Raw genomic sequence first — 24,274 nt, forward strand, 5'->3', positions numbered from 1 at the left:
TTCTGGGTAAAAGTCATGATGACAGCAACTAAGATGATCGTTTGATATTAGCTGTTGAAATGGGTCAACATTTTGAAGCAATATTTTCCAAATGACTAATGCATGATGTTAAAAAAATCACACACGGGTGAAGAATCCATTCAAAGTGCAAGGCAGACCAGTGGAATTTACTATAATCATAGGAAAGTTTATTGATAGGGTTTCATATTCTAACTGCAATGAACTTTGAAGAAACTTGCATTTGCCAGGTTTGGTGTAGGATATGTCTCCCGAATGCTCCTCTGTTCGATTACATAGCTGTGTGAGGCCCGATTTCCTTCAAAATATATCACAAGACAGAATGTGGAAGAATATACAAGAACCCAGCTCCCTTCTTTCAAATGAAACATCAAGGAAATCTGAAAACATGCAAAACAATGCCACACTCAATTTTTGGGAAAAAGTTATTTTACACAAAAGCATTAATGTTATTTTTAAAAGTAATTGTATTTTAAAAGGTTTTCTAATTTCTAATACAGTGAATACTGGTGAACAGTGGTGTTCTGGTAACTGTTTTAAGAACCAGCTCCCTGACGGGGCTTGAAAGGAGCCTTGATTTGTAGTGTCTGCTGATTTTATGACAGAATTACTCTCATCTCGATCACATTGAAGATACCAATACGTCACTGTTGCAATTCACCAGGTGAATGAATTGCACATGGTAACAAAGGGTTACCATGGGCTTTAGTTTTTGTAACTATTAGGCTGAATCACATGAAACTGCCAACTTTGTAGATAAAAAAAAGTCAAATATTGACAATTTCGCTTGGTTCAACCCCAATTGGTTCAATTGGGGTGACGTATTGGGAGGGGCTCCTGCACACCTCTGATGTAGCCCACCTGTTGGCCGGCATCATCACTAACTTTGAAATGTGTTTGAGAACCCACATCCCAGGACCATCACCCACACCTCTAGTAAATCAGATCATCAGGCATCACAGCGAAAGTTCCTGAGCCTCAAACCCTAATGGATTCCTCACAGAAGCAGCCAACAATTTCTTCTGTTACCTTTGCCAATTCCTTGGCCAAAACAAGACAACCGCATCTTTCTATTCTAATCCCCTCTTAAAAGCATTTTTTGACGTAAGGGAACACTTTTTTGGGGGGGTTCCTTCAGGAAGAGCTTACAGCTGGGTTGCAGCGTGGTCATGGTTTGCTGGGTGACCCCATGTGTAAAACCAGTTAAATGGAGATGGAAGTCTCAGCAGACTGGAAACTGCCGGGGCACCATGGGTCGGGGTTCACTATCCTCACTCCGCCGACCCTCCTCCCTCCCTGCTGGGGTGGGACAAAGGGACTCTTACAAGGAGGCGTTTATATAAACAAAATACTTTATTATTTGAGAAAGGAAAGGCGAGATTACAAAATCTTCATCCTTAGGTCTGTGCATTACCACACCAAAGGGTTACCATGGGCTTTAGTTTCTGTAACTATTAGGCTGAATCACATGAAACTGCCAACTTTGTAGATAAAAAAAGTCAAATATTGGCAATTTCGCTTGGTTCAACCCCACATAAAACGAGCCGAAGACTAAGATTCCCTTTGGCAGCCAGATGGTCCCAGTCACATGTCTGGGGATGTTATAAACAGATGTCTCAGTGATAAACATGTCCTGCTTGAGAAAAACGTCCTGTGCTTGGACACTGGACCTGGTCTCTTGTAGGTGCTGGGACTGAGTCCTCCCGCCCCAGCGCTGGGCTGCCCAGCCGGCCCCACCACCCGGTCCCGCAGCCTCATCGCGGGGACGGACTCTTCCCTGGGGACGTCAGCCACAGCTCCCAGTGCTCCCTGCACGGCCCTGCACTGCGAGGGAAGCCCGTACGGCCCTGAAACCACGTTGGCTTAATCTGTTCCAAGCACCCCGGATGCAGGCCCACCCCAGAGGTCCTTTGAAACAACCACTACAGTCTCCACGGTGAGCAAAATGTTTTTCACATCGTATCTTCCAACGGATTCTCTTGCCCGCCTCGCTTGTCCTCTCTTCGCCTCTGGACATTCTGCCTCCACGGAAACAGGAACACAGAGCTTGGGCACTGAGCAGCAAGGAGCGGCCAAGTGTCCAGATAGCCCGGGCCTCGACAGCTTGAGGGAAAAGTCGTGTTTTGTTCACGACCAAGAGGCTTCCTGAAGATCCCCCCCTCTCTGTCCCCCACCTGCCCCGGGCTGGCTTCCGCTCTGGACGACATGTTTAACTCCCCATGGAGTGCAGATAAAAATAAAGCTTTCTTACAAATTACATTTTTTCCAGGGAGTTACTTGCAGTCAAAGTAGCTGCTACATAAACTCCTCCTGCTCTCTGAAAAGGAGCCACATATTTCCGAAAATAGCATTCTTATTTTAATCATACAGGATAATCTGGGGTGCGGAGGTGAGGCGAGCGAAGGAGACGGCTGGTCGGGGAGGTTAGTTGTTGGGGAAACACAGTGGAACTAAAAAATAAAATCGGTCTTGTGTATGAACAGATTTAAAGGCATGCACAGAAATGGAAAACAGATGCGATTTGTCAAGAAAAATACCGCTTTATAGCTTTTACATTACAATTAAGGAGAAGCAGAGGCGGGATGGGCCTCCGGAGAATAACATTAAGTGTTTTATAAAAATTCCCAAATGTACAAAGTCTTGCCAGAGGATCATCCAGGCAAAACCAAACAGGAACAGGGACTGACCCTCTTCGATGTCTACCTGTAGGCATGTTACATGTAAATAATACACACTTTACAACTCCTCCGTCCGCCTGCGCAGACCCTGGGCTTGCAGAGCGCGGTGCGTGCTCCTCGGAACCGCAGAGACACCGGGTGTCTGCGATCTTTCCAATACGCGTACGGAAGTATTTTAAATTACAATATACAGTTCTCGTTAAATAGGACTCTGAGAGGACTTTGACAACAATTATTAAGATTACAGTCATATATACAAACTAACTTCTGAAATGGCACGGCTGTCTCCCCACACCCTCCGCCTCGCTGAACCAAAGAGACCGCTTCTGCCTTTGTGATTCTTGGCAGCCAAAGGCAAAAGTACATTAAAAAAAAAAAAAAAAGCCAAAATGCGTGTGCCCGAGACACGCTTGCTCCTTGGAGACTATCCCACGGCCTTCACGTCCCTGTCACATGGCCTGCTCGGAGCCAGGACGGCTTCCCAGCACTTCTTTCTTGGCCACTCTGAGGTCACAGCATCATACATAGCGCGCTCCCGTCAGTGGGCTTTACAAGTGAGAAACCATGCTGCTTCGGGTGAGAAGCCATGGTTTCCAGTGAAATAAGGCCACTGCTTCTTGGGGACTCTCCTGGACGCGTCCAATCCCGCCTGTCAGGGTCACTGGAGCGGTGGGTCGGATGGCCGCACTCGCAGCCCCCCGCGGGCCTCAGTCCTCCGTGTCCGGCTGGACGCCCAGGATGGCGTGCAGCTCCTCGGGGGCGAAGCCCAGCAGGTTCTGCAGGTCGCACACGAAGCGGTACACGTAGCGCTTCCCCGACGTCTTGTGGATGATGTTCTTGTCGTAGTAATAGCGCAGCCCCCGGCTCAGCTTCTCGTAGTTCATCTTGGGCTTGTTTTTCCTCTTTCCCCACCGGCGGGCCACCTGCAGCGGGCACAGGCGGGAAAAGAGTTCAAATCTGCCAATTCAGGAAAATGAATGACCTGCCCCGGCGAGGAGTCTCATGTCTGCTGCCCCCAGAGAACCTGGGCACTACAGAAGGGGCCCAGGGGTGTGGTGTGTCCCAGCACCTGCAGCGGCACGGAGGCCCTCGCTGCCTCTCTGAGGGCGGAAGCAGGGCAGGTGGGAGAGTGAGGGTCCCCTGCCCACAGCACCGTCCCCTCCTGTCCGCGCTTGTGCAGCAAGGCTCCATGCCGGGGGCAAGCGTACCCAACCAGGCGGGACGTAGTGTCTCTCCCCTCCGAGCCCCACAGTCAACAGCTGCTGGCTGGGGCTCTGAGCCACGTGACATTCTGCATTCTCTAAGGCTTCTGCTTCCCCAGGGGATCGGAGTGGGCCAGCGGCGACAGCCTGCACTCTAAGGCTGCCTGAGATCACGGGCTACTTTAACATTGTCCTGGAGGGGAGAGTATGGCATCTGCCCTTGGCCTTCCCCTCCGGGGTTTCCGAGTGCCTGCGCTGAGCGTGGCAGAGCGGCAGTGGCCAGAGGACCAGCCCGGGCTGCCGGGAGGCTCACTCCCCACCAGTGGGAAAAGGCACATTCCTGAGGCATTTTCAGATGGTCAGGAGACAACCTCACTTAGCACCTGGGCCTTTTTATCAGATGAGAGAGCAACTCGCAGAAGCCTGCCCTGTGCCCACACACATACCCAGAGAATGCTAGAACTCATCTGCAGCGGGGAGCCCTTCCTTGGGCCCCGAGAGCTGAATCTGTGAGCCCCGAGGGATGAAATCAGGGTTCAAAGCCCAGAGACTGACTTCCCAAGCGCTGGCTGTACCTCGTCAGGGTCGGCGAGCTTGAACTCCCAGCCGTCCCCGGTCCAGCTGATGAATGGCTGGCAGGATTTGTCCGAGAGCAATTCCAGGAGAAACTGCCACAGCTGAATAGGTCCGCTTCCTGGGGGAAAGGGGCGAGTTGTATGTTTTTATAGATTTGAAGTATGGCAAGGCTTTGGGCCTTTCCAATGGAACAGGCTGACCGAGGAACGGGAGCCCCTACTCTGGGCAGGGAGCCAACAGGAAGCACATCTCCCAAGCGTGGTGACAGGACGGACCTGCCAATGGCATCAGGCGAGACAGACATTCTGGGGTCTCCCCTCCTCCCTCCCCCTCCTGAAAAAGTGGGCACTTCACGCCCTTGGTTGCTGAGTCGGGTCTCTCTGGGGCCACCAACTCTTCACCTTAAAACTCCTCATTCTGGGGGTGCCTGGCTGGCTCAGTGGGTAGAGCAGGGGACTGGCTGCGCGTTGGAGCCCCAAGCTGGGTGTAGAGAGGATTTAAAAATGAAATCTTAAAACAATAAAAAATTCCTCATCCTGTTTAATTGTTTCTTATGTAATAAGTTTCAGGGTTCCTTTCTAGAACCACCCAGTGGGACCGGGGTGGGGGTGGCTGAAACGGCATTTCACCACAGAAGGAGGCATGTCTCATGGAATCCCAGGCCGCGGCTTTCCTGCCAAACGGCGGCGGGTAAATTGCCTCATCCAAGACTTGGTTTACTCAACGCCACTCGGTCACCTGGGGTTGCCTCCACGGCCTCCCTGGATCTGGTGAGGTACACTTTGGTTTTCATATGCCTTTTCTGGATTGATATTTAGAACTGACGTCTTGTGAGGAACTATTTTAAAGATGAGGAACAGCTCAGAGGCAAGGTGCCCCGCCCGAGATCACACACCCATGAACAGTCATTCCTCAAGACCCAGTGGCCATCAGCCATGAGGCTGTAAAGCACCAAGGACGGGAGTTCTGGAACCAGGCACAACCAGGTTTCCCATGTGACCATGGAGACCTGTCTGCCTCTGAGCCAACTGTCCCACGGGTCGAACAGGGTCACGCCCACCCCCGCTGGGCTGCTCCAAGGACAAGCAACTATATGTGCCTAGTTAACCGCACAGAACCGACAGTCAACAAATGGTAACCAATATTCAAATGAAAAACAGCAAGGGGCGCCTGGATGGCTCAGTCGGTTGAGCGTCTGAGTTTTGATTTTGGCTCAAGTCATGAGCTCAGGGTCATGAGGTCGAGCTGTGTCGTGACCCGTGCTCAGTGGGGAGTCTGCCCTGGATTCTCTCTCTCCCTGTCACCTCGTGCTTGCATAGGCTTCCGCACTCCTCTTTCTCAATAAATAAATAAATAAATAAATAAATAAATTTAAAACCTTAAGGAAAAAGAAAAAGAAAGACAGTCACATCATGGCTGTTTATTTTCTTACCAGCCCCATTCCTGTGGGTGTTCGGGATGACAAAAAAGAAAAAAGTGACTGCTTCTGTACTGAATATTTTAAGTAGGCATTTTTTAATCCAGTGGCTCCATATGGTCAAAATAGGAAAAAAAACACATTTAAAGACCCATGAAGCAATGAAAAAAAAATCTTGGTGTTTTTGCTAAAGTACTGGAAATATTTGGTTCTAAAAACAGCTTTAATATTTGTCCTCTGCCTAAAATAGCTCTCGCCCAAATCTTAAAAATAAGATGGATTTTAGAAGCAAGGAAGGTAAACAGTCCCCGTGATGTTTGAGGCCGGCTCTGCTGTCCCTCCCTGGGCCAGTTTACATTCTTTGGGATTCGTGGAGTGGGTGAGTCAGAGCTGAGGCCTCCACGGGCCCGGGCCCCCCAGGCCTGCTCCTCTCCAGGCTGGCCGAGCACATCCCAGGGAGAGGGCGGCCCGTGGGCTCCCATCCACGCCACTGTGCACGACGGTTCGTGCGAGCTCGGCCTTCTTAGGATTCAGGGTTACAGCCTGCCTGATTCAGGATGACAGCCACGCATCAAGTGTGGGCTGTAGCTACAATGTGCTCGGACCAGAAACAGCCTGGAGGAACACGGCGTTGGGTCAGGGCCTTGGGGAGGGCCCAGGGAAGGCCGGTGTGACGCACTCACCCGTGAAGCCAGCCAGCACTGCCGCGGGTATAACCGGTTTGCCCTGCTCCACTGGGTCGCTCCTCTCCTGGATGTAGTCCTTGAAGGACATGGTCGGCTTATTGAGGCACAGGGACTGGCTGCAGTCATCCTCGAAGCTCTCAAAGGACGGCACTCGCTGCACGTCAAGCAGCGATGACTGGCTGTTCCAGGACTGCAGCAGGGAGTCAGAGCTCTCGAAGCTGTCCGCGCCGTTCTCGGGGGAGTCGTGGTCCCGGGGCTTCCCTGGCAAAGACAGCCGGGCACAAACACTGACTCTCCAGGACAGCGAATCGACTAGTGCTGCCGAGCGATGAGGGGCAGGGGGGTGGGCGCATGGGTCCAACAGGCTGGTCTGGGGCCTGCAGCAACCCCACTGCGCCTACAGCCCGCTGGTGCAGAGTCCTGGACTTCTCGCCAGGCTCTTACTCCTTACGACAAATGCTCTATACAATGACATCCTCCACCCACAGGAACATGGTTGGGGGGAGGGGAGCACGTCCTCACGGGATGGAGTATTATACAGCAATGAAAAAGAGCAACCGTGTGCCCCATCCAACAGCATGGCTGGGTCTCAGACACACGAGGAGCAAAAGACCAATGCGAAAGAAAATGTAACGCAAGGATTCTGTTTCTATAAGCTCAAGGACAGGAACAAAGGATCTATGAGGACAAAACTCAAGACAGTGGTTTCCTCCTGGTGCGGGGAAGCTGTGGACTGCGGGAATGTCACGTTCCTGCACCTTCTCCCAAAATATCCCACCGCAGTGGGGGGGATCCCGCTGCAACAGCAGGGGCCCTGTCTCATTCACTCAGTCCCCGCAGCGCCCAGCCCACAGCCTAAAACACAGCAGGAGTCCACGCATGAGAGCAAATCCGTCCCCTGCGGGCACAGTGCGGGACAGCTGCTCAAGACGCAGAGGAGCGTCTGACTTCCTCCAACGGCTGAACACAGGCTACACTGTTTAAGGAGCTCCTGTCTCTGTTCTACTGTGGCTCCTGGCAGCAACCCACCCCACTGGCTGACGGAGCTCTCAGGAGCCTGACTTACCGGAACCGCCGGTGAGCAGGTTCAAGTTGCCGCTCGGGAAGTCCTGACTGATGGGGCAGTAGTTGACGCTGACGGTGCTGAGTCGAGACTTAGGGAGCATCTGAAACTCCTGCTCGGAACCGAGCATGCCGGACGCCGAGGAGGATGGACACACGTCCAGGAGGCCACCTTTGGGGTAGTTCTGGGTCTGCACACCATACGCTGCCTGCTCCATGCCGAAGCCTGGGATAGAACAATCGGATGGCAGAGCTATGAGGCAGGAGCGACGGGGTCATCAGAGACCCTCCGTGCCCTTGAACCAAATCAAATGCACCCAGTTCTGCACGCTCTAACCCTCTCCAAAACCGCACGGGCTTTGGCAGGCGCTTTCCCGCCAGCTCCTCTTCTCAAGCCGTTCCCGCTCTCGGCCGATAAGCCCTTCGCCCAAACGCCTGCTGCCTCTGGACCATGATGCGACACCTCGACGTGAGCACTTCTACGGCCCTAGGTTATCAAATGCTTTCATGCGACTCTCGGAGTGGCGCAGGTCACTGGCTCTTTCCGCTTCCGAGGGCAATAAGGCTCAGAAAGACCAAGTGATTTCCCAGCCAGCATGTGACTTGTAAGGAACATGCCCTCGCTCTGCTGGCTAGGGTCCCCCCTCCTGCCCTGTAACCTACACTCATCAGTGTCACTGACCAGAAGGAAAGACCCGAATTCCAGGACACTTCTTTAAACTCCAAAGATCAGAGCAAACTCAGACTTGCTTTCTACATGCCTCCTGTGCCTGGACCCCTACTTATTAAGCTAGCTCGGCCCACAGCTGCTCAGCTCATTCCTTCCACGCTGGGCTCTCTGAACTGCCTCGGACCGCACTGGCCAATGTATAACACAGCCATGTAGGCAATGTCACATCTTCTAGAAGCCACAGAAGCAAACTAAAAGAAACAGGTGAAATTACTTTTATATTTTACCTGTCCCTCTATTACCAATGATCATTTTAACATGTAATGAGTATCTAAAATTGATTAAGGAGGCATTTTACATTCTTTGTTCCATTAAGCTTATATTCTTACCACACGTCTCCATGTGGACCAGCCACGTTTCAAGTGTTCAGTGGCTCAACGTGTGGTCACCCGATGGGACAGCACAGGCTGAGAACTTGCGCAGATTTATTTTTATTTTATTGATTTATTTTGGGAGGTTGGGAGTCCCAATTTAATAGAAAAAATTAACACCAAGGTCTTCAGGGCAGAACTGATTGGACTGACCTAGTGAATTGCTATTAATCCAATGAGGGACTGAGTTGAGGTGTGAATTTTCTTCATACTGATCTTCTGTCTTTTCTTGGTTTTCTGGAAAACAGGATTGCAAATCGAGGTTAAAACTATGCAAGAAAGAATATTTATTTCTAAACTACTGCTATATGATTATTTTAGGATAATTAAATGCATTTATGTTTCATATTTAAGCTGACGGGATTTGGTGTCACTTGGTCTTTTTCAAAAACTAGCGATGACAACACACTTTCTAATATCCGGAGTAAGTTTTCCAGAGTGAATGCCATCACTGGCTAAGTGAAATGTTCTGCTGCATAATTTTAAATATCTACACTGTGATTTTAATTCACCCGTGCCAACAACAGACAGTTAAATATTTATGAAGTGCCACGTGTCCCAGGGGCTGGGAATACAGTGGGTTAGTAAAGAGGACCCAGCTCCTGCCCGCTTGAGGTTAGGGTTTGTGGCTTCAAACCCCACGTTTCTCCAGGGCGAGATGAGCTCGGCACAGAGAGGTCAGCAGTGCTATGGGACCCTGAAGGTGCCACGGTGCACCGGGACCTTGAAAAGGTTAGCATTCTTGGTGTGTGCTTACTTCCTACAAACACACTGAACCACGCATACCCACAAATCCACACCCTCAAACTTACAGCCTGAGTGACAGTAAAACAGGCCCAACCTGCCAGCGAACAGATTTACCTGAAACTTGTCCAATCAGACTTGTTCAAATTCAGGGAGAATTTGGGGGTCTCCAAACATAACTGTCCTTGGCCCCCAGAAGCCACAGCCAAGAGAGGGTGGCTGAATCCCAAGGTCTTTTAAAGATTCTGAGTCTGTAAACAGTGTTGAAACTCTGTGTTTGAAACCAAGTGAGCGAGGACTATTGCTCTGAACTCGACCAAAGAACTAGTTTTCTCATATTTTTAACCTAACCCCTCACTATAGCTTTTCCTCTCCTTTTTAACTGGATATATTTTTAATACTGCTGTCAACACTCTCTTAAGGTCTAAACCAAAACTTTCTATAAGATGAAAGTTCTTTTGTTCAATGGCCAGTCTGTGTAATGTCAGTATATAAATATGCATCAATTATGTCTGCCTGTGTTTAAATACATAAAATCAGAAGAGAAATTCTTGCTCCTGGATTCCATTTGGTCTTAGGAAAATTCATGGTCAAATTCACAGAGTTTGTCTGAATAAAGGCTCCCTTTCATTGAGGCTGACTTTCTTCTTTGGGTTCCATAAGGTGAGCCACAAAACAAGGGACTTGCTGGCCTCCCAAGTCTGAGGCAACACGTACGCCCCTGACGCAAGCCATCGGATCACCGTCAATAAGGTAGTCACTAAGGTTATTGCCTGGTGGCTATCCTTGATGCCAGACACACACAGATTAAAAAACCTATAATCGCTGCCACACATTTGACTCACTCAGGTGGTATTCTCAGGCGATCTTGCTCCACACAATCTGAAACCCCGACCGTACGACTGCGGAGCACAGATGCCCCCATCTCCCTTCCCTGCCACGGCTCTCCCCAACAGCGAGGCGCCCGGTTCCTCGGTGGGTACCTTTGATCATCTGCTCCAGATGCTCCCAGAGAATGTCGCCCACGAAATCAGGAGCCAGCTCCAGAAAGCGCTCCTTGCCCAGGTTGCACAACACCTGGCCATTCATGCCGAACCTCTGGAAATTGACGTTGACCAGGCTGAACTCATTGGTGGCCCAGAGAAGCCACTGGCACACTTGCTGCTCGGTCCACAGCCAGGGGTCTGCCGGGGAGGGAAGCAAAGACGGACACAGGGAGAAAATGGAGTTACTCCGGGATCTACTCACAAAGTCCAGAAGCGTTCCAGAGACTGGCTAAAGAAGCGAGACACCCCGGGGAATTCTAAGACCCTGACAACAGTGCTGGATTAAGTGTTCAGTCAACAGGGTCCAACTACAAACCAGCGCAGGTGAACCACATCCTTGCCACCCTGTAAGATGCTCTAAGCAAAGATGGAAGAAAAAGTCGTCTCAGGCAACTGCCGTCAGATTTGTTGTTCTCCTACAACACGGACTCAGGGAAGTGCCTGGAGAGCACTTACTCTTTGGGATGCCCAGGCGGCGCTGCTCCTTCTTGAAGCCACTGAAGGTAGCTTTTAAGGCCTGACTCATGACAGCCTTGCTGCACGGAGTTAACAGAGGCAATTCACAGTTGGAAGAGTCTAGAAAGAAAACCCAGGGGGACATGAGGACTTTAAGCAGGCAAGACTGGAGAGAGAATTTAGGGGAGAAATCTTAGTTTTCAGGAAGGAACAATTCCAACTGCAAACCTTGATGGCATTCTTTTTTATGCCTTTTTAAAGATTTTATTTATTTATTTGACAGAGAGAGAGGTCACAAGTAGGCAGAGAGGCAGGCAGAGAGGGGGGAAAGCAGGTTCCCTGCTGAGCAGAGAGCATGATGCGTGGCTTGATCCCAGGACCCTGAGATCATGGCCTGAGCTGAAGGCAGAGGCCTAACCCACTGAGCCACCCAGACGCCCTGTTGATGGCACTCTTCAAAAGAGTATAAATATTAGGGGGACACCTGGGTGGCTCAGTTGGTTAAGCCTCTGCCTTCGGCTCAGGTCATGATCCCAGCGTCCTGGGATCGAGTCCCACATCGGGCTCCTTGCTCAGCAGGGAGCCTGCTTCTCCTCTGCCTCTGCTGCCACTCTGCCTGCCTGTGCTTTCTCTCTCTCTCTCTGGCAAATAAATAAAATCTTTAAAAAAAAGAGTATAAATATCAACAAAAATTGGGGGATGGGGCAGCAGAAGTTGAGAAAGTATTATACATCTCATAACAACACTTATAAAAAAAAACTGAAATAGAACTTAAGCTTTATTTTATTTTGCAAATTCTTTTGCAGAACATGATTAAAAAACCAATTACCCTTCATTGAAATTTCTATCTAAAACTCTTTTATAATTTTTGGACACTGAAGGAAAGTAATGGTTTTGATCAAAAGTTTCAGGAGAGGCGAATGTGCAGGGTAGCACTGCTTCCATTAAAGTAAACAGAAGGCAAAGGGACTCCTTAGCACCTGTAAAGCCAGCGCACCTGCAATTTTTAATGAAAATCTCCTCTGGATTCCCTCGGTAGTTTCAAGAATGATCAATGGCTGGCTCGGGATGGCAGGCTTATGCAAGCCTCTGTTTTTTAATTAATTTTCTAGGTTATATTTTCTAGCACCTACTTCACAGGACAAAGTAATGTCTGGAATGTTTCCAACTAATAACCCTATCACAGTAATTGCATAGGCATTATCTGACTGCTATCCCTTTAGAAAATGATAAACAACAACATTAAGAACTATAGAAGTAAATGCAAACCGGCAAGTATAATTTTGCTGCCCCAAGACTCCAGGGCAGGGGATGATCAAACCTAACGGTGAGACCCTAGAATGAGAAGCTGGAGGGCACTTTCATGGTCTGCTTTGCAGGTGCCCCTGGGACAAGGGGCCTGGGTCTGCAAGAGGGATGAGAACATCCCATCCCTGGACATCTCAGGGCCCTCCTGCACTCTGGAGTGTGTCTGGCGGTGCATGACGTCAGGACCCTCATGCTATTGAAGAAGGAAAACCGTCTTTTCCCAGGTCCACAGTCACTATCTGACTTTTCAAACCCGAGACTGAAGAAACCAACCTTTGTCGCTTACCAGTGGTCACGTTTTTAGTAACTCAACTATGGGAAATCATGCATGATTGGTCAAGTCTGAGTAACAAATTACCATGAGAAATGGAATCCAAGCCTGTGGGCACCTCTTGGAGAGTTTGCTCTTCACTGAGCGAGGGGAAAACGGCAAACAGGGACCCATCGAAGGTGTCAAAAGCTGGTTGGCGCTGCAAAACAGATGGAAAAGGAGACCGAAATTAATATTTAAACTCACTTAATTACCTGTTTGAAACGTGGTCCATGGTCATCTTCCCGATACACCCTGATGAAACTGGCAATTATAAAGCCATAAAAGGAAATGACCAGTCAATGATCCAACCAGACTTCTTGTCAAAGTGATGGAAAGGATTCTGTTTAACTCTGGATCATTGCATCGACCTCACGGAGTCAAGAGGACTGGGAATTTCCTTTTAATGGCCTAACTAATTTCAGTGAGTAAACTAAGTAAACAAACCTAAAAATGATGGGATTTTAGAAGAACAGTGTTAGGTGGGACTTGGAGAGACCTGCTGGTCCAAACACCTGGCCCCTCTGTCCCATCAAGGGGAAACTGAGTCACACGCTCCACAGGACAGTTTTAGTTAGCTCAGTTACTGCAGTTAAAGCGAAGGCAGATGACTGAATGAAACTTGGAAAACAAACATGAAGCTAAACTATTTGTGGAAGCATTTATTTTTATGTTCAACTGTGAAACGCTTTAATTGAAACTAGATTTTCCCCCTCCTCAATTCCAATGGTTCAGAAAATAGTAATAAGTATGAAAACATTCCTCACAAAGGATTAATTTTATAAATGTAGAGATTTTGAAAAGACCCTTGCCCCACATCATCCACTGAGGGGAAAAATTTCCAAAGGAAAAGAGGTTTCAAGTTAAACTCTCTATAGCTTAGGGGGAGGAAGAGGACAGAGACACAGAAAAAGATACTGTGTGTTGATCTCTGATAATTCATCTAACATTTATGAAAGAGAGAGCCTTTAGTGTAAGTAACAGAGAAGAGTCTTGATTCATCACTGCCTGACTTGCTGAGGAACAACGTAAAAGATGGCTATATTTTTCCAACATAAACTGGAAAGCCCATGTTATGTGTAACACAATGACCCATCTGTTGAGTCATCAATTTAAAAAATGTGCAACACATTTACAAATAAAATTGGTTTGGGTGCTTTCTTCTTAGAAATGCAGAACAATGCACGATGCATTACGTAAGAAGGCAGGCAGAAGTTGGGACTCTGCTGAAAACACTCAAGGCAATGATGTCCCAATGATGTTGGAGGCCAGCCCCCCAAAGTCCAGGACAACAATGTCCAACTGCCAAAACCCTAAGGGGAGAACCAATCACGTTTGAAATCCGTACCTAGACATAGGAACTACTTTAGGGTTAATTTTGGTGAAATAGCCCATCAGTTTTTAAAATTCCCACTAGCCTTTCCCCGGGTGACCAAGAAATGCCTCTCCTTTCCTTCCTGTAAGTTCTTTTTTTAAAAATCAGGAAGCCAAAAGACAATACAAATTCACACTGTGTATTTCAACACCTCAATTTCAGCAATAACTGTTTCTTCTCCAAACCCAGAAATAACATGGGCATCATTGAAGCCTTTTTAACTTATAGAAGAATATTTCTGGTATGGTTACAAACTTCATAGTGCAATTTCTCGTATGGTTTCTGCCACACTGAAAACAACTGACCAAATCAAACCAGAGAACTGGCTGGGTTGAAGTTTCATGACCTTCAACCATACGTGACCTTCACCATACAGTCTCTGTACCCATTTTTGGCTCTTTGGGCTCTCCCAGACAAATAACCTGCTAAGGATTCACAGCAGAAAATCCAACACGACAGAGATACATAACTCCGCAGGCTTGGACGAAGTGAGTCTAAAAATCATAGCCCTGAAACGTGCTTACTACACCATGCTAAGAAAACAATCCAATCTCGCTGTCATGTTTGGAGAAGGCAAAGGGGAAATGATCAGTTTGTGCTACTCGAGAACATTCCCCACAGGAACTGAGATAGCAGCCACATGAAATTTGGTTATTATGCACTGGAAAAAGCTCCTTCATTGTTCATCTGTGTTTTGGTTTACGCCAACAGGCAAAGCTGCTCTCAACAGCCGGGAGGACAGGGACCTGCAGGCCCATGGGCACCGGCCGCCCCACGGGCACCGGCCCTTCTGAAAGAAAGAAGCCCCCCAGCGGGGCTGGTCATCCACCGCTCAGCTCTTTCCTTTCCAGTTCTTCTACAGCCAGCCATCGCCCCGGGGAAACTCACTGGGGAACTGAATAGCAGTGGAGACAGCTTCTCCGAGAGCTCTGTCCTACTGAGAATCATAGGATTTTTCACCTGCCAGGAATCTCAGAAATAAACCACAAAAGCCTCCCCATCTGCAAATTAAATGGTTTCATATCTTGGAAGACAAGTAGAACAAGCATCAGGAGACCCATTTTATAGACTAGAAAACTGAGGCCCAGAGAGCTTAAGCAAACAATCCGGAGTCACACAGCCCATAAATTAAAAGGCTAGGGCAAGAACCAGTCTTCTAGAACCCAACATGTGTCTTTTTTTCTCCTAGAGATTCAGTTCTCCAATGTTTTCTAAGAGGTTTTAAATGAAGACTTGCTCACTTACCTTGAGTGTCCCTCTGTAACTGTTAGACACAGGGGCTACCTGGTCCATGTTCTTGATTCCAAAGTCATTCATCTTGAAGAAAAGAAAAACGAAAAGACGTAAAGAAAGAGTTATGGGGGCAACAAATCACGCACATTTCTAATGAGTTTTTACTGGCTTCATCAGCCCTAATTCTGGGGGAGTCTGTCAAGGTCTACAGCAAGACAGGTCATTCAAACCTGAATGCCAGTTCTTAACATAAAAAGCCCTTTTCACAAAGGGTAGGCTATTTGAGTAATTAAATAATAACGCTGATTCTCTCCAGAATTCCACTTAGAGATAAAGCACACAGATAAAGTCACTTTCTGGTTGGCAGGTCAGGGCCTCCCAAGGGAACCTGGCTGGGGGAGCTAGGCCAGGAGGACCTCATCTTCCCATGATGGGAGCAGGGTGCGCTGCTTTTCACTGCCATGTCCATGGTCAGCTCAGGGTGCCGGACACCCTCAGGGAGAGAGGGGTGCCAGGCAGGCACAGGCCACTCCCATCTGCTGGGGGCAGGGGGAGGTGAAAGCAGTCAGCTCAACCCAGGAAGCCCTGCAGGACCCAGATCCAGGTCAGCACGCTGGAAAGAGCTTCCTGGGGCCCAGCTCCTCCCTGCTAAGGAAGAACTCCCCGAAGGACAGAGCAGGTTCCCAGAGCCACTGCTTCAGGCCAAACCCCCTGTGTTGTCCCAGACCCTCCCGTGGGGACTACACCAACTCCAAACAGGTCTGCTCTGTGTGTTGCTCGGCTGCTCATTCCTCCAGGGGCAAGTAATGCTGGTCATGAACGGAGCAGCCTGTACTTGCTTCTGCAAGACAGACCTGCGCTGACCCACGCGGCAGTAACCAGCCACTTGCGGCCACCAAGCACTTGGCACAGGGCTAGGATGGGTCGAGATGAGCTCCGCGTGTAAAATACACAAGATTTCAAAGCCTTGGTAGAAAAAAGTAAAGTAGCTCAGTCAGGACTTTGTATGTACTACACGTTTATGTAATATTCCAAATGCATCCAGTTAGTTGAGATATACTGAAATTAAATCCACTTACATTCCCAACATTGAATGTGGCTGTTAGGAAACTTCTAGTTTTTATGTGGCTTGCAACTGGGCACCGCTGGAGACCAAAAACTGAACCTGGAGCCCTACCACAGGACGGGCCGGTTGAGTTCTACATTAATAAGTAAGAAAGGTACCAAGATAATGCCACCAGAGTGGCATATAAAAATACAGAGCGACTGAAACTAAAACTCCTTTTTGAAGAAGCTGGGCTAGCATGAATGCAGTCACCTTTACCCCATGGGGCGCGCCTCACTGCCCCCCATCCTGGCTTTCCAGCTTTGGAACCAAAGGTCTATAGGCAGCTTTACAGGGTCCCCCTAATTGTCTTCCCCCATAATCTCCCCTGGGCGCTGCCACCTGTTACAACCAGGAACTCTGAGTAATTAAAATATTGTGCAATTGATAGGGCTTATGGAGGTGGCAAGTAGGACATTTCCCTGTGACTACTTCGAGTTTGTACTTTGTCTTCTCTTTATGATCAACATTATGGCTCAACCAGACCTCCCAAGTACTACACACACACACACACACATACACACACACACGCGCGCGGCTAGAAAGGCAACATGGGAGGGGGGTCTAGGCCACAGAGCAGGCAAGAGGCACTGGTGAAACCCTCAGAGTACGAGCAATTATCATGGTGACCTGTGAAGGCTGGACTAAATCAATAAATAATAAATTAGTAAACAATAAATTAATTGTCCTATGGGGCAAGAGGGGAGCAGAGGAAGGAGTCTGTTCTGGATCCAAAGTGGCCACATCGGTTCGGAATCTCTACTTAGTGGGTCATGCCATCCACGTGAACTCAGGAGTCGATATGCACTAACAATGGCCCCTGGACAGGATCCTACTGACAATAGCTAAGCCCATGCTGGGCGACTACACATTCCCCCTTCACTGAGTCTCCCTGGCATTTCTGAGAGATGGATGTTGTCAACATTTTACAGTGATGTTGCATCTTACTAGGCAAGGGAGACCCAGAGACCTCTGGTGCCTTGCCCAGGATCACACAGCTACTACACGGCTGACTAAGGGGGCACAGGGCAGATCAGTCCCAGCCGACGGAGCTGCTCTGTGAGAAGGTAACTGGGATGATGAGGCATGGGCCTTCTCCCAGAACATCACTAAGGAGTGGAGAGCACATGCAAATATTATTAGACCCTGTCCCAGCTCACCACTATTTCCCATGGGACATGGTCCTGAGCTTCGGGAACTAAATCTTATTACCTGTTGATTAAATAAATAAACCTCACACAGAAGACCCACATGAAAAGACACCTTAACTGTGACCAGTGATCCCTCCTGAGCCCACTAGGCCAGCTCTTTTTCTAAGTCTGGTTTGCAGACAACTTGCCGACTTTAGCATACATGTTCTCAGCCTCGCAGAGGTGGACAGAGAATTGGTATGGAAAGCCATGGGTAAAGTCCGCCTGATTTTTGGGTACAAATACCAGGAGAAAAAGCAGTCTACCACTCCCACCTAAAGAGCTCTAATTACTAGCTACAGACTACGATTCTTTTGTTGTCCAGCTTTTAATCTGTTTTTGTAAAAACCACGTGGAATCAGTGTCCCTCCACTGGTTTCAGGCAGACACATAGCGAGGGAAATTGAAGTTCACTCCACAAAGCTTGTTCCTCTGCCCAAATCAATTTCAGATTTAGGGCAAGGTGGTGTTGCCCTATTGATTGCTGCTTTTGGACAAAACAAAAGAAAACCGGGCAGAAATGTGTGAGCTGAGAAGAGAGAAATTTTAAAACAAAGAGCCTAACAAAAGTACCCTTTCTGGAAGGACTGGTCCTTTACCAGAGAGATCAGGGCACAGGTTAGTATCTGGGTAAATCAGAAAAACAAAACCAAGAACAAACCCATTTGCCACTTTGCAAGGTTGGTTTGCTCTTTCTTTCAAAAGTTACCGGTTTGGGGAGAGGAATGACTAACGCCAGAAATGAGTGAATATTTCCCTGCAGGGCCCACAGTGCTAACCCTTACTGTACTGTGATATTACTCAGAATTTTAATAAACCTTAACTTGGAGATTTATCTCCCTGATTGGTGGAGCTGTGGACAGGCAGATAGCGCACGGGCGCTTCCATTGTCCAGGACGAACAGAACCTCTTACTGGTGAATTAAAATAAATTACCTCTATCTCCAAAGGGCTCACTTCTTTACTTTCTAAATAAGTAGCTCGGCACTACCAGTTTAAGCTACCCTGAAACTGAATACAGGCCAGTATTTTAAGTCTCCTGTGCTCAAGAGAGAGAGAGAGAAATAAAATCCAAAACAAAACCCAAAACCCCACATCTGTAAGTATGAATTCGAAATCCTTTAAGAACGCGAAAATAAAGGCAGCCGCGCGCACCCACACCGCGTTTCCCACGGGCTCCCACGCTCGCCGCGCGCCGCAGAGGGCCCCGATCCAGAAGTCCCGGGGCGCCCGCGGGGGTCTCCCCTCCTGGAGCCTCCCTCTTCCGCCGCCCCTGGCCGGGCCCCGGAGTGGCCGAGCAGGTGAGCCGGGACGCGGCACGTTTGCGGGGAGCTGCAGCCTCCAGGTGTGGTGGGCGCCGGGCGCCCGCGATCCCACCGGGCCCGGAGCGCCCGGGTAAGCCGCCGGCATTGCCGGGCGCGCCGACGCCGCAGCGCATCAGCCCGCGGGGCGCCCTCTGGAAGAAGCCCCCCACCGCACCGCATTTTCTTTTAAAAACAAAAGCAAGTGAAACAGGCGGGCGCGCCCCGCCCGGCCGCTCGGCTAGCCGCGGCCGCGGCCCAAGTTCGCAGCCCGCTCGGCGCGTCACCGCCGGGCCCACCGGCGTCCGGCCCGCGCCCCCCTCCCCGAGCCGCCCCCGAGCCGCCCCCGAGCCGCCCCGGCACCCGGAGCGAGCCCGAAGCCGGGGAAGAGTCGCCGCCCCGCCGCGACCCCGGCTGCGCTTCGCGATCCGGACTTCTGGGTTACCCGCGTCCCCCGCCCGCGGTCTGGGTCCCCGGGAGAGGACCCCCGGCCCGCCCGGCCGCCCGCCCCGGGCCCCGCTCTTACCGCGCCGCTTCGGGCAGGGCCGGCGGCGGCTCCGGGCCCGGCTCTGCGGTGCGCGGCGGACGCAGACGAGGACGAGGGCGGCGGGGCGGGGGTCCGGGCCGCGGGTGCGGGCACCTGGGCGGGGGGCCGGGAGCCGGGACTGGCCGGGCGCAGGCGGGCGGCTCCGGGAGCTCGAGGAGGGGCCGCGCCGCGCTCTGCGCCGCCACCGGAGGAAGTAACCGGCCAGTCCCCTTCGCGGCGCGCTCTTCAGAGCAGGGGGAGGAGGGAGGAGGGAGGAGGGAGAAAAGACGACAGAGGGGAGGGGAGGAGGGGAAAGGGGGAGGGGAAAGAGAGGAGGGGAGAAGATGGGAGGGGAAGAGAGAGGAGGGGTGGAGGAGGGGAGGAGGGAGGAGAAGAGAGAGGAGGGGTGGAGGAGGGGAGGAGGGAGGAGAAGTGGGGGCGGAGGAGGGGCGGCGAGAGGTGAGAGGAGAGGAGGGGAGGGAGAGAGCCGAGAAGGGGTGGAGGAGGGAGGAAGCGGGAGGGAGCGAGCAGAGGAGAGGGAGGAGGGCCAGGAGGGAGGAGAGCCGAGGAGAAGGAGGGGCGGAGAGGGAGGCCGAGAGGAGGGGTGAGGCGTAGAGGGAGGGGAGCGGGGGCGGAGCCGGCTCCTTCCGGCGCCCGCTGTCACCTGGCTCCGTCCCTCGCCTGCTGTTCTGGGACCGCGGCGCGCGGGGGGCTGCAGGCCCGGGGCCCCGAGCGGGTGGGAGCCCGGGGAGGTCAGGCGGGGAGTCTCTCCTGGGAGGACTCGGTTTCCCCCACCCTTGTCCTGAGGGGTGGTGGCACCGAGTGAGTGGCCGCGGGGCTTGGGTAATGAAGGGCTCACAGCGGCCCCATCTCTGAACCCCCTTTTGGCCTTACGATTTCTCATCGTTCTATCACGAAATGCGCTGAGACGATAAAGGTCCGAGCTGGGCGCTTGGCTGGGGCGCTGAGCCTGCCCCGCTCCGGGAAGCCCCAAGCCTCCGGCACCGTGTGCGGGGCGCCCCCTAGAGTTGGGCGGTGCCTGCATGGTCACCAGCGTTGGCGAGGCTGCTCCGGGCGAACGAATGCTTATTGTTCTCCAAACCGTGACTGTTCCCACTTAAAAAGTGTAAGGGAAACTGAACCTTAGGGTAAATAACTTGCCGGGTCATAAAACGTATGAATGGGAAATTCGCGGCTGAAACTCAAGTTTATCTGAGTCCCAGTCACGGTCAGAACCATCACCCCTACTGCTGGTTTCCATTGCTACAATTGAGTCCATGCGTAGAAATAAGTGCATTTCCTACTCAGCTTCTTAATATCTTGGAGAAAAATTTAGATTCCTCAAGGTGGTAAAAAATAAAACAATCCGGCTTGGGGAAGGCCAAGGGACTGAAAGTTGGCGCATCTATCTCAGGGACTGCAGTGCTGGGAAGGGAGAAGAGCCATCTCCCTTCTCCGTTACCAAGGCTGCCGGTTTCCATGGCAACCCTAAATCCGGAGTTACCCGGATAATTGAGATACTAGTGCACTGTAATGTTTCCAAGCACCTGAGGGTCTTCAGGTGTTACTAGGCATGAGTCAGAGGCAGGGTCCACACAGCTCAGATAGCCCAGGTGCAGTGGAGTATTGCTGTTTCTAGGAGACTGATCTGATTCTGATGGCTTCTCAGTTTATATTCAGTCCTGGATCAGAAATCATAGATAGGTCAAGAAGGAGTTTCATAAATGGAATGCAGATCCATAGTAAGTTACCATGGAGACGTGAAGAGTATGCTACTTTTTTTTTCACTGTAGCAGAAAATACTGACTCATCTGGGCCTGCTGCTATAACTAATAGAGGGACTTTTTCCCCAGGCAACTCATTCAGCCCTTGATAGTGTCTGAGAAGCTTGATGCCTACAGCCATCCTTTTAAGCTCAGCGACCCTAAGTGGGACTGCCTCTTCTTTTGCCGTAGCACCAGCTGTCATGACCTTGGGTGTTCTGTTCAAGCTCAGAGGCTCCCTGAGTCCTTTGATGTCCACTGCTTTTGGGGGAAGCCATCTTCCCTCCTGGAGGGGCCGGTGTGGGCTGGGGGCTTGGAGGGGAGTTCTGCTCAGACTGGGCAGTGTTCTGACATATCTGACCAGAAAGACATCAAAAGAGGAGGGGGGGAGACAATCCATTGCTGAGTATGATTTTTCCTTCTGCTCTGACTTGTGGAGGCTGGGGCCAATTCTCTCCTCTACAGAAGAAAAGAGGATTATGGAACCTGTGTCATCAGGCTGTAATGAACATTCTCCGTAGAACCGAATGTGTAAAGAATTTATCAGAGCCGTGAGTACGTGGTAGAGAGAATCTCAAAATGATACAGCTATTAATTTTCTTTTCCTAAGCTCTTCCCTTTTCATTTTATGGAAAACCCTTGGGGGGAAAAATACCATATACATGAAAAAAGAAATCAATCCTACCTTCTCCGATGTAATGTGTGAAGCCCAAATGAAAATCATCTGGTCACAGGCATGAATGGTGGAGCTGAAGGAGATGTAGGAGGCAGGGGAGAGGAAGTGGGGTCACGCGCCAACACCAAATCTTGACTCCAACCCAAGCCCCTGTCGCTCCTTGATTTCCCTCTGTGCTCTTGGTTCCATGCTGTGGCTGATCCCCCTCTATGCTTGGACAGTCATGCACATGTAATAAAACAGCTTATCCTAGCTCTGGGGCGATATCAGGGTTCCCAACATTTTTTAACCTTCCTGTTATTAGTCGGTTTCCTAGTTACTCAGTAGAACTAAAACCTGGCCGGCTGAAGCCTGTGATTATTCACCTATTATGGCTTGATTCACAGGGAACACCGAGCTTTACAGTAAATTAAACCCTAATAAAAATACGGCCCTTGTGCTTGCAGATCAAAAGTCGAACGTGTTAGAAGGAAATGAAAAGTCAGAAGGCACGCGGGGTGAAATGATCAGATGTACTATGTCAAACTGTGCTTAAAAGCCGTCTTCACTCTTTTCCCTTAAGAAAGAGGGAAGCTCACGGAAGAGAAAAAGTGTATTACAGAAGAACATATGTGGTTAAATACTAGATGTCTAGAGACTAAAATGAAGGTAAGACTGCTTTAGAATCCAGATGTAATTATTAAAAATGATTAGCTTACCAAGTCATTTTGTAAAAATAAAGAAAACAACAACAACAACAAAACAACAAACCCCCCAAACCAAAAATACTTCCTTAGAAACACGTCTGTATTTACCTTGAACTCCAAATTGGTAGTCGATGTTCAGTATGTGGTGGTTTCCACTTGTAAGCTAAACAGACGTCATTTGGTCTGCGGTGTATCATTTATTCATTAGGCAAACATACTGTCAGCTGCTGAGCAGACAAAGACCAATGAGGCTGAGTCCCCACCCCTGAAGAAGTAAAACTGAGTCCACAATAATGTGAAAAATCACACACAAACAGAAGACTGGAAATCCTGGAGGTGGGGGTGGGTGGGTGGGGGGAATGCACTTAGAAAGCGGTGAATTCCTCTACTGACCACTGACACTGCAGTCACGGGGCGGGGTGGTGTCTGGCAGCAGCAGCTAGCCCACTGATGCATGGCAGGGTCAGGGAAGGGATGAAGTTGAGCTCTGTAACACCCATATTCCCCCACCTCCGGGTGGGCACACCGCATTCATACCATCCAAGCCACTCTCCACTCTTGCCCTTTTGCAGGCTGGCACAGGTACCAGGAATCCCGGGCAACCTGGGGTCAGCTGGCAGCTCCCAGCCTCCTGATGGGGTGGTCCCAAACTGTAAGAGCAAGCAGTATCTATCTTCTTCATGAAGACTTTTTGGAAGAGCGAGCCTGGGACTACGCTGGAGCTCGATAGTTCTTCTTGATGGCCCAGTATAACTTCTTCCGCTGTTGGCAGCCTCATTTGTCCCCTGGGTTCCCTATGGGTACGAAGACATTAAAAACATGGTAGAGCTTACGGTCTTGACCTCTGAGGGGTAGGTTTTAGGGTCAGACTCTCTGGGTCATATCCCAGCTCCATCTTTCACGAGGCATCCAGTGTGGCCCTGGGAAAGTTACTTAACCTCTCTGGGCCTCAGTTTCCTTCTCTGTCAAGTTTGATTAATGGTGGTGCTGAGATTTCTTCCAGGGCTGCCTGAGGATGAGTTAGCGTTTCTAATGCACTTAGAGGGATGTCAAGCACACAGTTAAGTCCAAGTGTGCTGTTACAAACCAGCAGTCCCTCCGACCCTGGAGAGCTTGGTCCCTTCATGCCTTCATCCCAGCCATCTCCGATGGATGCCTTGCTCTGCACCCTGAGCAGGACTTTGGTTCATGAAAAGGAAAAAGATAGACCAAGACCAGTGCCATCAATAGGAGCCCACAGTTCCCTTCACTGTCATTCCCTTGCCTTTGTGGGTGGAATGAAACAATGAATTTTACTATTGGAAAGAACTTCAGAGATCTGTAGTGAGACCAGCCTCAGGAAACTGAGGCCCAAGGAGGATCAATTTCTTGCCCACCGTCATGGGGCTGTTTCTTGGCAGGGCTGGGACTGGGGCTGCTTCCAGGCTCACCTCCACTACTGCCTCCCTTATAGGGCAGTAGTCTTGGTGCGTACAAACCACCATCAGAATCCAACGTGATATTAAACTGCACGATGACATGCTTTAGGCAAGTCTGGACAACAAAAATAGCAAGAGGGACCCTTTGTATTCTGTGAAACTGATAATCCCTAAATAAATGCGTCTGAAGTGTGAGTCAGACCCGCACAGATACATGATTTTGTAGCTGTGTGTGTGTTTTTTCTGAATCACAAAATGATTCCCACACTGTGCACTCAGCTGGGTAATACTCAGAGCATCGGCCTGACTATTTACCCTGCAGACTGGAACACTGAACCACTGGTCTTCACACAAGCCAAGCGTTAGTCATCATTGTGCCCGTCTGCCTGGCAAATGAT

The 24,274-nt window shown here is 50.1% G+C and overlaps 1 protein-coding gene across 1 annotated transcript; it reads right to left on the reverse strand.

The window, feature by feature from the left end:
• Nucleotides 1-1,352: 1,352 nt before the first annotated feature.
• On the reverse strand, nt 1,353-20,325 carry ETS2 (ETS proto-oncogene 2, transcription factor). The gene is made up of 10 exons (XM_082729210.1): nt 19,334-20,325; nt 15,225-15,296; nt 12,653-12,764; nt 10,987-11,106; nt 10,468-10,668; nt 8,894-8,977; nt 7,644-7,865; nt 6,575-6,838; nt 4,474-4,592; nt 1,353-3,619 (listed from the first exon to the last, which is right to left on the reverse strand). Exons 2-10 carry the CDS (start codon nt 15,294-15,296, stop codon nt 3,404-3,406), a joined length of 1,410 nt encoding a protein of 469 aa, XP_082585336.1. The 5' UTR covers nt 19,334-20,325; the 3' UTR covers nt 1,353-3,403.
• Between the last annotated feature and the right edge of the window lie 3,949 nt (nt 20,326-24,274).

Source organism: Mustela nivalis, assembly GCF_964662115.1.
Source record: "Mustela nivalis genome assembly, chromosome: 1".
Lineage (NCBI taxonomy): Eukaryota > Metazoa > Chordata > Mammalia > Carnivora > Mustelidae > Mustela > Mustela nivalis.

Bases quoted from the DNA above. Each gene is read 5' to 3' on its own strand.
- ETS2 (XM_082729210.1), bottom strand. From the start codon at position 15,296: ATGAATGACTTTGGAATCAAGAACATGGACCAGGTAGCCCCTGTGTCT. The intron at 12,765-15,224 runs GTAAGTGAGCAA...TCTGTTTTGCAG, and splicing joins GTTACAGAGGGACACTCAAG to CGCCAACCAGCTTTTGACAC. The intron at 10,669-10,986 runs GTAAGTGCTCTC...CCTCCCCGGCAG, and splicing joins CCGCCTGGGCATCCCAAAGA to ACCCCTGGCTGTGGACCGAG.